The sequence below is a fragment of the Acyrthosiphon pisum genome, chromosome A1 (genome assembly GCF_005508785.2).
Source record: "Acyrthosiphon pisum isolate AL4f chromosome A1, pea_aphid_22Mar2018_4r6ur, whole genome shotgun sequence".
In the NCBI taxonomy this organism is placed as follows: Eukaryota; Metazoa; Arthropoda; class Insecta; order Hemiptera; family Aphididae; genus Acyrthosiphon; species Acyrthosiphon pisum.
The window spans coordinates 133,617,558-133,631,327 of NC_042494.1; the positions used below are offsets into that span (position 1 = coordinate 133,617,558).

The window sequence follows — 13,770 nt, forward strand, 5'->3', positions numbered from 1 at the left end:
TTGCATTTTTTTTGTTTAAGTTACACGTTATTCTTACATTCTATGTTTCCATAAGCTTATTGATTACCGACGTTCATTATCTTTATCGTTTGTTGTCACAATCTACGATTATTTAATAAACAGGCCGATACTATTTTAGGCCTGGTCAATCAGAAAAAATTTTCCAAAAGTCGATCTACTTATTTCAAACTGCAAAAAAATATTTTTGAAGGCTCCTTCGAGATTAAAAATGTTTAGGCCGGGTTGCATAAAGAACAGTCTGTACATTTATTACCGGCTCTGTAATTTACCGGCCCTGTAAAGTTTTAATGATCGTGTAAACTATATGTAAACTATGCTATAGTGTTGCATAAATAAATATTAAATTATTGATAACCGTGGACCGTGGTTACCAAATAAATTAAACCATAATAAACCATGTGTTATTCTTATCATTCTAATAATATTACCGATCTGTAAGTAGTTACAGATGCAAAATCCTATCTGCAGTTTACAGGTCGGATAGCCGATAATTTACAGAGCCGGTAACTTTACCGAGCGTTCAAGCAACACCTAATTTTATTTACAGAGCTATTAACGCACTTACAGATCTGTAAGTCGTTACAGAACGTTTATGCATCTTTAATAGTTACGATTTATGAATAATGAATTGTATAAAACGTATATTTTTAAAAATAATCATTATGTAATAGTATAATATGTAAACATAATGATGTTTTGGTAATTTTGTGGTCATTTTTTTATGTTTATAGGTCATGAAATTCCGGGCCCTACTGATAATATTTAAATTTGTTTAGAATATAGTGGATACTCAGTATTATTGTTTTTTTTTTATAAATTTGCAAGGCACTGGTCTAGTTGGCCCCAGCTTAGAAAATATTCCCCCCGTCAGTCAGGTTTGGTTGACGCCCGCCACTTGAATCTCTCGTGTTTTCGATGTTCTAGTCAATAATCAATAATTGAATATATAATTATATAATATTATAATTTAATAATTCATAAAGGACTAATAAAAGGTTAGGTACTATTAAAAGGAAAATGGGGATGAGCATTTTTAAATAATCATCTTGTATATAAGTACCTAAATATTGTAATTTGTTTTAATAAAAATAATTTTATCTTAGTATTTTAGTGTTTGGAAAATTTTCAAATTTTTTGTGTGAACAATTTTTAGTCTTGAATAACGATTTTAAAAATTAACAAAATTTATAAAATGTATTTATCTATTAGCAAAAACAGAACATCTCACGACTTGAGGGGGGGGGGGCGTGTCTCCAATAAAAGTAATTTACATGAAGCTACCAACCATATAGGTTATAATGTTATGAATAATAATGTCATAATGATGTATTTATTTAACGTTTTAAAAGTATTTATCCATTCACTTTCATTGAAAAATCATGTAATAACACGGATTCCGAGGATTTTTAATTCTGCAATTCATACAAAGTAGGTACCTACCCATAGGCACAAATAGCGTTTGGGATTTGAGGGGCTAAAGCCTTATTTTCATAATATTGAATAAACTTAAGACAAAATGTAGGAAATGTTTGGGGGCCATGGACATTTTTGGGAGGGCTTATTCCCTAAAACCCTTAATCCTTATCATAGGCGCAACTAGAGTCCAAACACTGGGGGTGCTAAAATTATGTAGATAATGCAGACTCGAGGGGGCTACACCCCCACACCCCCAAATAGCATACTTCAATTGTATAATGTTATAACCATTCCTAAATGGACCGTAAACACATAAGGACACTAATATTTAAGTAAATCAACAATATAATATACCTGATAAATACATAAGGTATATAATATTATTTAGGTGATAAAATAGTAGGTAACCTGGAAGTATAAATGGATAAATAATGTGGTCAAGTGGATACCGCTTTGCTGTATAGTAGTTGTTGAACATGTCGTTGTAATGGATGTGTTATATTTGAATTCAATTTGAAAATTTTTCTCATGGCTATAAATAGTTCATAAAGAGTCGAAATTGTTTAAAGAAATAAAGATGTATAGAAAATGCTAATATAAATATTTGGTGAACATTTTAAGAGTCTACGATTATTCATTTTGGAAATACAACAAAATCTAAAAAATAGATTAATGCGGGAATTCGATTTGGTACCGCTGAATATCGAATATCGTAATAATTATAAGTTCAAACGCTCATAAAAAATTAATGTTCCATTTAAGTATATGTTTTTTTATAGGCAGAAAAACTCTTGTGAAATCTTTTATTAACATTTTTAATCTTAGCCATAAAAAGAACATTTTTTTGAATTTCTAACTGAAAAATAACTAAAAATATTTGAAAAATTTCTCATAGTTATAAATAGCTCAAAAAGAGTCAAAATTGTTTTAACATTTTACCATGTAAGGAAAATTTTATTTTTAACATTTAGTAAAAATTTAAAGTAACTAAGATTATTCGTATTTAAATTACAACAATATATCAAAAATTGATAGATGAAAATTCATTAGTTTACTGATGAAAATTGAAAATTGAATGTTGTACACATTTTAGATTCAAATGCTCATAAAAAATGTATGATGCTTTCCAGTTCTTTTTTTTTTGTTTAAGGTTGGACCAATTGCGAAGACTCTTCGATCAACATTTATAATGTTAGCTAGGAAAGGAAAAACTTTTATAAATTTCTAACTGAACATTTTTTTGAAAATTTTGAAAATTTTGATGAATCCTAAATTTATTCTAATATTTGATATAGGTACCTATAATAATTACAAAAATAATTTGTGTTTCTAAAAAACGAAGAAATAAAAAAATAACGCCACGCAAAGCTAAAAAAACTATTTTTTTCATATGATTTTTCAATTGTTGGTGTTTTTGAACTGGGGGTACTAAATTAAAGTTTGGGAGGTGCCGAAGCACCCCCAAGTACCCCTCTAGTTGCGCCTATGGCCCTTATGCGAAGTAATACGCAAGAAGTTCCGACATACCACAAAAAAAGAGCCCCTCAAAAAAATTCATCACGCTACGCCTATGTAGCATGTAGGTAGATCTTAAGATCTATAAACTAAACAATATACATTATACGCACACATACCAATATATTATATAACAATAACACAGATCCCACAACTTTATTTTTTTTTTTTGGCGGGGGGGCTGAGACCACTCAAATACTCAATCCCACCCAAGGTCTATGAATTCATCATATTTAAGGGCAGTTCGCGGTACACCGATTGAGAACCACTTGTTTAGGTTATAATCGAGCATTTATTTTTTATTATTCATGTGAAGTGTGGATTTAACTGGCTAAATTTATTACAATCTATATTTTGACTAAGAATTTCTTTGATTAAAAATAAAATGAACTATAAATATTAAAATATCACATGTCACACAATACGATCAATAAAAAGTAAATATTTATTACACATATGGATATACTGTTTGATGTATATGTGTTATCATTGTAATAACTGACTAATGTCACTGTTATTTTTATTAAAATTCCATAGAATCTCAAGTAATGAATCATGATTGACTAATCAACTAATGACAAAATCTTAGAATTTACGAATCAGAATTATTATTTTCTCGTTCATCACTAGTTCCACTATTATTAACATTAATAGTATAAATTCAAATAATAAAATCAAACAACTAAAACCATGAGTAAAACGGTAAGAGTTATAATTTCTTTAATAATAATAAAAAACACTGTACCTTCAAAACTAATAACATGCATAAAATATAATATATTTGTACATCAATATACAAATATATTCTTTAGTTTATTCAATGTATTAATTTAGTTTTAATTAATTTGCCCACAGGCGTCTTATTCGGATGAACATCTGTCTGGTAAGTACACTCTGTATATTATTGAATTATGAATGTAGTACAGCTAAGGTATTGACTACAATCTCATTACCTTATTTGGTTCTAATGTGAAACCCGTCTTCATAGCTAATAGAAATTTGTTTGACAAGGTTAAAAAAGAGTGAGTGTATTTATTTAGTACAACAGACATCATAGTGTAATACTCTAGTATGTGGTCGAGAGTAACTTTATAATAATATAACTTTTTCTAAAATATTATCTAAAATGTATTCTTATAATTATGATACTGTAAAAGTTATAACTTCAATGGATGGTAATAATTATAAATCATTTTATTTTACACTTTTATACTAATGTAAATGGATTTTATTTTCAGAAATGCAGGAAGCATTTCAATTATTTGATATTCGAGGCGATAACAAAATACATATATCACAAATTGGCAATGCTCTACGAGCATTAGGTCAAAACCCAACTGAATCTGATGTCAATAAATTTACTCAACAACACAAAGCAGGTAAAATTTATTTTCATGTTGTACAGCTTTAAGAATAAAAACATGTTTTACTCACCTACATAAATTGAAGTATGAAAATTGAAGGATTTAAAATATGATACATTTTATTTGGTAGCTTTCAATAGGTATGTTTTAGTTTGGGATACCACCCTAATGACCATTCCTTGATTCTTCAATAGTTGATTCTTGAGGGTAAAATAATAATCAATGCATTTTTTAATTGATTCCCAAACAATCTGGATAAATAGTTGGTAATAAAAACTTGTTTTTGCAGTTTAAAATCAAGAATCAATAATTAACAGGTTGGGACAAACTTCTTACAGATTCTACATGGGAATCGGTATAATAGAAGAGAATTTATTCATCTTAGGTTTAAATATTTAAAAAATGACCCAATATTCACTTACAGCTATAGGTGTGGTCACGTATTCATGGGCATCTGAGATTTAAAATAGTAGCCAGAAGCAAAATTTTTTATTTAACTATATAATTATATTAAAAAAGATCGCTACATCCGCTTGTGTTGCCTGTCTTACAAACGTACATCATAAAAAAATTAGCATTCAGCGGTTCCAAATTTGTGCTGTAAGTCTTTGTATTGGCTTAAATTGACTTGACCTATTTCCTATCAAACTTAAAGATAAGAATATTTTTGTTTTTTTTTAGAGATTTTAATTTTAAACATATTACAATTACAAAAATCCATCATTTCATTTTAAAATTAAAATATAAAAAATACAAATGTTTTTAACTTAAAGTTTGATTCAGGTAAATGTTTTATTAAAAATTGTTATTATATTATCACAATCATATTCAGAAGATATTTTTTCTCCCAGAAATATCTATTTGTTTTGAAAACATTCTATAAAATGTGGCAGTATAATTTAAAAATGAATAGGTACTTATATTGTACGATTCTTAATTTTACTACATTTAATTTACACTTATATTACCTGTATAAGTATTCTGTCCAGTGAAGAATCCGCTCAACAAAATATGCTATTCTGCCATAAAGACTGGTTTCAATATAGTTGAGTGTTGCATAGCGATGTACTGAATTAGCGTATTCTCTTGTTAGACGGAGTATAGTTTAGTTTTATGTTAGATTATTATGAATATCTGAAGGCTGGAGTAATATAGATATTTTATTTTTTTACAGATGAAAGGATAACATTTGAAGTATTTCTACCGATTTATCAAGCAATTTCAAAAAATCGATCATCTAATACTGCTGAAGATTTCAACGAAGGATTACGCCATTTTGATAAAGATGGTAATGGATATATATCATCTGCAGAACTTCGGCATCTTCTCACGAGTCTAGGTATTTTAATTTTGTATTATTATTTATTAACATACAGATTTAGCCGAGGGGGGCTAGTAATATTTGTTATTATTAGTTAAGATATAACTATAAATACACATAAATACTACTTCTATGGTATAGAGTTATATTATTTAGATACTCTTTAATCTTTAGGGAGAAACCTATATAGGAAGATAAGTTGGTCACTCTGTTTTTTCCTCCAAATTGAGTATATAACTTTTTTAGGGGTTGTCTGTACATTCAATGAAGTAATTTTATGTTATAAATACTCTGTTATGAACCAGGTGAAAAATTGACAGACGATGAAGTTGAACAATTATTGGCCGGACAAGAAGATTCTCAAGGAAATGTTCTCTATGAGGAATTTATTAACATGGTTATGTCAGGTTAATATATTGTATTATTAAATAATTGGAAAAATTCCAATATATTTTACTATTTTACCAGTATTTAAACATTAACATTCATTTATATACTTTGAAAAATTTATACATTTATTAATACCTATACTTTTTTTATAATTCCAACTTTAACATTGCTATTGTTTGTAAGTTAAATAATTATTTTGTTATCTTACACATTCCATAAAAACAATATTTTTTCCAATCCAATGAACTAATATATTTATTGGTCAAATTGGAATATTAATATATTTTTTATTTATTGTTTTTATTTTTATGAAATTATTTTTTATTGTGTATGTTTACTAATCAAAATAAATATTAATCATGAATTTGAAATGACTTGTTATTCATTAATCAAGAATTAATTAAAATAGATTTAATTCTGTTTATAATAAAATATCATAAATATTAATTACATTTATATAAAGTACCAATTCGAGAAATTTTTGCAAAAACAGTTATAAAATATTAGGCCCAAACATATATTTAAAAATATGTTATATACAAGTTTTGTGATTTACTGCATTTGAATATTCTTTAATTGTTGCTGTAGTATATTGTTCAAAGAAAAATAATAAACTTAGTAACAAAACTTTATATTTGCCATTTTTTAGTCTTGCACCCAAATTATAACTTGAACCTATAATATATAATGTTGATGTGTATTGTATGGTCTATTTTGGTATCAACAACTGAACCATAAATACAATTTATAATTAAACAATAATAATTTAAAAAAAAATATTGAATGAAAATAACTATAACAAATTATGTTTTCCTGGACTATTGAACAACCTAGATTACCAATATTAACTCGAATAATAACTATTTTTATTACCTAAATATTTGTATACATTTTCTATTTTTGGTGTTGAAAAACCAAAACCATTTTGGTGTTGAAAAACCTAAGTACATTCAGTACCCAATACCCGAATAAGTGATTTGGGTACAAAGCCCTGTGTCAAATGCATATTTGACAAAAAGTTATGTTTAGTAGTAGCATATTTATGCATTTTCACATTTTATATTAAGTAATTATTACATTTTGATAGTTAACATTATTTCTTTAAAGTTTAAGCTGTTAAGAGTTGATCAATTTAGATATAGTACGACTGTACAATCATAGATAGCAGTTTTTTTTTTGTTTACTAAAATTTGTGAAAGTAAGGTAGCAAATAGGAGATGTTTGGTTACTCAACATAAACAACAAAATTGTAAATTGTTAAAACTTAAAATATAATAAACCCAGAATTTTTAAAGCGATTTTAAATAATTTTAGTTTAGTTATATTAGGGGCATTATATGTAAATGCATATTTTCTACAATTTTGGCATGATACGTCCTCAAGAACCCTAGAGTATATAAAATATTTTGAATCGGAGAAGTATTCAACAAGTGTTTTCAACACTCCTTTGTACTGTTGGCATGAGGCATAACAGGAATTTACAACTTGAATTCTTATGTTTCACTTGATAAGAAATAAAAAATGAATACATTTGTATGCTAATTATTTATTTATGTATTTTTATAACAGCTAAAATAGTAAAAATACATCCTTTTTTTCAAATTAAAAACAAATTAAATTAAAAATAATTTACAAACAATACTCCATTTACGAAAGAGGAATTCTTGGATGCTCATTTCTGCACAAGGTGATGACAGATGGGATTATTGCCATGAATAGCAATAATAAATGTCCATTGAAAGGATAATTGTCTGCTGAGTTTGACAAAAATTGATAGCCGCTAAGAAGTACTGTTTAGCGTAAATGGATATTCGTAATGATTATAATATTATGAATATAGTATTTGAACAAGAACAAAAATATCACTTTTAAATATTAAAAAAAAAATAACAGGCAAACAATATACAGATGCAAAATTAAATTTAGTTTAAATTATATTTTATAAGCTTAATAGTTCATAATTTATGCATAATATTAATTTTACAGTTGGGCTTTGCTGAAGTTATCTTTTTCCATATAGATAAAAGAAAAATATACTATATAGAAAAATGAAACAACAAATATTCATAAGAATATAAAATAATACTTTTCAATTGAAATATCATAAATGTATTTTTCAACTAAAATAGTTAATTTTTTTACTTTTACTATTTCTATACTATTAAGAGGATAGCCATGCATTTGTTGTCTCCGTCTTACACACGTATGCCATACCAATTTTTTGTTTACTATATTTAATAGTGTGCAGTTAGTTTTTATATTAGAGTGATTTGACCTATTATCAAATTTTTAGATAATAACTTTATCTGTGCTTAAGTGTTAGTTTTTATTCGCTATTTTAATTTTCAAGCGAGATGAGCATTTTTTATTTTTGATATTTCACATACCCTAATCTTGCTTGAAAATGAAAATGTTGAAAAATTGGCAACACTTAAGCACAGATAATGTTTTGACCTAAAAGTTTTATAATAGGTCAGTTCACTCTAGTATCAAAACTAACAGCACACTATTGAAACTAGTGAAAGACAATTTGGTATGTCATGAGTGAGTAAGATGGAGACAACAAATGTATGGGTAGCGTCCTCATAAGTAAAAATGTGCATTTTAATTGATAATATACTTTTAATTAATAAATAAATATTACATTTTTGTTTGCAATAAAAAGATCAGTCTTAAGAACTGAGAATGTGAATGCATATCATTAATTTAAGTTAAAAACATATACTTGAAAAACAAGTAGGTACTTAATCATTAGTATACAATATAATTTTATATAAACCAAACTTGTTATTAATAAATATATGTATTCACTGGATTGTAGCTGAATAATATTTATGTAAGTGGATAATTAACATTTTACCAAAATAGATGAAAATGTCCAGAACTTAATCTAAAAAGCCCCTACCACATACAACCATATTGTACATACATCAATAGTAATGTTGAAACATAATGAAAAATAATACAACAAATTTCTTTTAACCAATTGAATAAAAACACTAAACAAACAGTTTGGTTTGAATAAAGAACATACATATAATAAAGATATTATTTTATGTAATTTCTCATTAGGATGCAATATTCAAACCTACTTATTTTAAATCTGGACGGTACTTTTTGTTATAATTTTCTAGTAAAAATATGTTCTCCAAAATGCATGCAATGCTATTTAATTGGCAAGGTTTGACATTTCTTGCTTGGCAGTTAAGAGCTAGCGCGGCGGATGAATAATTATAGTTGTATTCCGCCTGTTATCATCTATAATGTTTTAATCTTTTCAAGTAATCTCTCAATGAATTCCTTTAACAAATAATTCAATAAAATCCATTATTAAATACGTAGTTACTTAAGGTATTGGAAACTGAACCTTTTTATTTTATAAAATATGCAAAACCAAATTGATTAAAAATCACAAGTAGAATATTATATAAATAATATGTATATATACAAACAATTAAAAAATTCAATAAATCAAACAAACTAATATTTTAAATATAGTATTAATACTCAATACTCATACACGTAAGAACTAAGAGTTGTGTTTAAGTTTTTCTACTTATATTTCTTTACAATCGCATAATTAAAACTTATCAAACTAAAAAAAATTTATCATCAAGTATCATTAATGTAGTTCTATATGATGTATACTGTAAACTAATTACATTTTACATACTTTGATATTTTCCTTAGATTTGGCTGATGACAAGAGTTTCTGAAAATAAATATTGTTCATTTTTAGTAAATAAAATAATGTATTTGTTATTACATTGAATATATAATAATTATTTATTACTTGAAGAAATAGTGTACGCTGACGATCGTCATCCATATCTAATAGATCGTCTATATCAACTTCCACTTCACACTCTATTCCTTCGACTGCTGGGTCTCTCTGAAATAAGACATAAATTTATAATTTTTATATATTATAATTTATAACAGACAATGTCCGTAAATCATTAAGACTACACGTAGCCTGGAAGTATACGGTACACCAACATTCTACTGATAAGAACAATTAAACAAAATAATGCAAAAATTATATTTCAAATTTGGAAATACAGTATGTATAAGAAGTAATTGAGTAATAGAAATTAATGAAGGAAATAAAAAAAAGTTTAATAATACTAAGTAAATTAAAACATTTTGATATAGTTTACAACTGAAAATAATTCTTAATTTAATTCTTAATAATAAAATCTTAAACTTTTAAAACACCCAAAAACCATTGAATGGATCCAAAGGTGGGCATTAACTAGTTAAAAAGTTAAAGTTAAGTTAAAAAGTTTTTTACTACTTAACTAGTTTAATTTTTTTTTTTTTTTTTCTTTTATTTTTACAAGTAATATACAATCTGTATTCTAAATACAATAGGAATATATGCTAAGAGTAATATAACAGGAAAATAATTTGATGAAAGGAGTCACCCATTGATGACACTTTCTGAGGATTATTAATTAATTACTTAAATAAATTACTTTTTTTTTTTTTATAACTATAACAGATCACGACACCACTTGCGCTTTAGGCGTCTTGGGGGATTACCAGGTATGGTAGCGGAGGCCAATTTTTTGATAAGTGGATTCGAATGAGTATTTAGGTGGTTGTAGAATCTTTTATAGAAACATTTGGATTCCTCTGCTATTGTTTTTAGTTTTAGGTCTGAATGAAGGGAAAAATTTGAGACGTAGGGAGGAGCATTTGTTAGTTTCCTTAGAACAATGTTTTGGAATGCTTGAATTTTGTTTACGTTTGTTTTTTTTGCACTACCCCATAACTGCAGACCGTACGTCCACATTGGTTTGAGTAGACTTTTATAAATAAGAAGTTTGGTGGACGTGGAGGTATATTTATTATTGCATAATACCGTTTTTAACATGCGAACTAGTTTAATTTACAGTTGAAAAACTTAGCTTTTCTCAGTTGATTTTAAAAAATCCATCCAAGTTAAAAACATTTTGAAATTTTTTGTTTTTACGTAGTTATTACTATATCAGTATAAAATAAAAATAATCCAATACAAAAACACAAGCATTTCTGTTATTTTTCTTGATAACATAATTTTGTGTATATTAATATATTTTATTAAGTTGTCAATTATATATTATGCAAGTTGCAATTATAAATGTTTTTAATAAAATTAATAATTTTAAATTACAAATTGACAATTGTTATGTTTTAATGTATTATAACTTATAATATGTATGAAGGTCATGTACTCATCTTCATATATCATAACATTCAATTGCTATACGATAGAAAAAAATATATTTGTTAAATTATTAATTTGAGATGAGTATAGAATAAATTAGTAAATAATAGTAAAGTAAGAGTAAAATGGTATACAGTGTGCATTATGATAAAAGTTCAATGAAATTGTTTTTTATAATTTATAAATTAGAAACTAAAAAGACACATTCACTCTTTATGTGATTTACATATTAACTTTAAAAAAAAAAGATTAAATTTTTTTAAACTGAGTTAAGTTAATATTTTTTTCTATATTAACTTTTAAGTTATCGAGTTAAATTTATAATTTGTTAACTGTTAACTTATCAATCTTGTATCCTCTTAACTTAAGTTAATTATTTTCATTAACTTGCCCACCTTTCATAGATTACTGTAATTCAGCCTGCATAGTTATAAAGTGGTGGGCGAGTTAAGGGTCTGTGATAACCTTTCACTCAATGAAACACATTTGTATAATCGGGCCATTCAAAGGTTTATATCAATATTACAAATTAATAAGAAAAACTATGTATTGTAAAATTAAATATGTGAACTACTACGAAACAAGTGCACTTGCAGGATAAAATCCCACATGGAGCAAGATATAATAAATAATTACAATCTAATAATAGTTAAAGTGATATTGATATTTAAGTGCATACTTTTTATATATAATATGATGACCATTTCTACTTATTTTATAGGGTCAGGGGGATACCCACAGACCTCCACCCACCGAAAAAAGAGTGCCCCTCTTGGATTATAGGTTTGGCGCCACTGAATTCTCTATTCTGTCAATCCATTTCTTTTTTGGTCTTCCTCTCTCAATCTTTCATTATACATTAATTTTCATAGTCACTTTCATTGCCACCGAATGACGTGTCCTCATTATATGACAAAACCATCTCAATCTATTCCTTCACATTTTGACTACAATTAGTGCTACTCTTACTTATCTCTTACTTCCTAGGTACTCTTTTTCAATTATTAAATACAATACATTTATGACTTAAATTATATTGTTACATAATAAATAGAAAAATTGATTACTTTAACAGTTTAGGTAGGTACCTATACATCTTCTTTATTTTTTATCATACTACCTATATTTTTATTTGTTATTTAGATTTGCAAATTATTTTAGAATTTAAAATTGAGATAGGTGAATGTAAATGTTCTTAGTGAGAAGAATTATAAATTTCAAGTGCAGTTGACAAAAACTTTGTTCAGTTGACCTTAATTATGAAGTCTACAATTTTAGTGTTTCATCAACAATAATCTTACATTATCACAAATATTACTTAACGCCAGCCCTTCATTAAGTAAATTCTAAAATTAGTGTTGGTGGAAACGTTTCAAGTCTCTAAGGTTAATATTATTTTGAATTAAATTTCAATAAATTTCAATAAATAAATAAATAAATAAACTTATTATATCAATAATCTGGGACCCATACACTACAAATGATATTGGTTAATTGGAAAGAGTGAGACCATTTAATTGAAATGTAAATATTTTAGATTTTTAAATTCATCCTCAATATTAAATGCATATAAGTACCGATACACATTCCTGTCTTTAATAGAAGGTCGATTATAATCTAGGATCAATGGTTTTATCTTTTATGTTTCTAGACCGTTATAGCCATATACATACTACATAATATCCATATCAGTATATTTAATTAATTAAAATTGTTACTCTTTTCTAAATTATCTAACATCGTTAAAATTTAAACTTCAAACATTCATTAAAAAAATTGTGATCCATACTTTAGTTTAGATATTAGAAATTTAGAACAACTACAGAAGAGGAATCTTCTTAACATTTTCAATGTTTTTTAATGTGAAGAAAAAAATGTATCAATATATAAATTGAAAAAAAATATAAATCTTAGATGATCATGATATAATAAAATTGTGGACCCACGCATAGAAAAGATAATATAATATAATAATAATAATAATAATATTATATAATTATGTGATATTACGTGTCTTAAGAATGAATGAAAAAAAATGCAAAATTTTAACGGGCTCGTCCGGGATTTGAACCCGGGACCTCTCGCACCCTAAGCGAAAATCATACCCCTAGACCAACGAGCCGCTTCTCTTGCAATGAACTTAATCAGCCTATATAATATATAAATATGAATTTTCTTTGGCTACTATCCAACCTACCGTAGCCTGCCTAATAGCATTATTTAATAAATAATAATACCGGAATATGGTGTATACCATGTGTATACCAACATAAAATGTAGATAATATAATTTATTTTGATATTATCGGAAGAGTTAATGACCAGTGGAGTTTATCATAACTTATAAGATATCTTACACTAGGGTCATTGGCTAATGAGTAAAGGACATTAGCTATACACTATAGTTTTAATGTTCTTACTTCTTATAGTTTCTTACCTTATAATGGAAAATCATGTGTTATTGGGAAAATGTGGTAGATGTAGGATGATGGGGTTCACCCTCCCCCCGAATTTTATTTTAAGCACTGCAAA

At 26.5% G+C, this 13,770-nt stretch overlaps 2 protein-coding genes and 1 non-coding gene across 4 annotated transcripts; 1 reads left to right on the forward strand and 2 right to left on the reverse strand.

Moving 5' to 3' along the window:
• The first annotated feature begins 3,487 nt into the window (after positions 1-3,487).
• On the forward strand, positions 3,488-6,659 carry LOC100163294 (myosin light polypeptide 6-like). Of its 2 annotated transcripts, NM_001162689.1 has the most exon segments (5): positions 3,488-3,654; positions 3,808-3,835; positions 4,191-4,331; positions 5,491-5,655; positions 5,943-6,659. In NM_001162689.1, coding segments are annotated over 5 exon segments (453 nt in total). In that variant the 5' UTR covers positions 3,488-3,642; the 3' UTR covers positions 6,050-6,659.
• An 898-nt stretch (positions 6,660-7,557) lies between these two features.
• On the reverse strand, positions 7,558-9,919 carry LOC100571557 (protein phosphatase 1 regulatory subunit 14C; the record flags this gene model as incomplete). The annotated part of the gene is given in 3 exon segments (XM_003246847.4): positions 7,558-9,327; positions 9,701-9,739; positions 9,821-9,919. Coding segments are annotated over 3 exon segments (180 nt in total), but the record flags the coding sequence as incomplete, so codon positions are not given.
• A 3,370-nt stretch (positions 9,920-13,289) lies between these two features.
• TRNAP-AGG lies at positions 13,290-13,361 on the reverse strand. Its single transcript has one exon. It is a non-coding gene; the product is annotated as a tRNA-Pro (tRNA).
• Between the last annotated feature and the right edge of the window lie 409 nt (positions 13,362-13,770).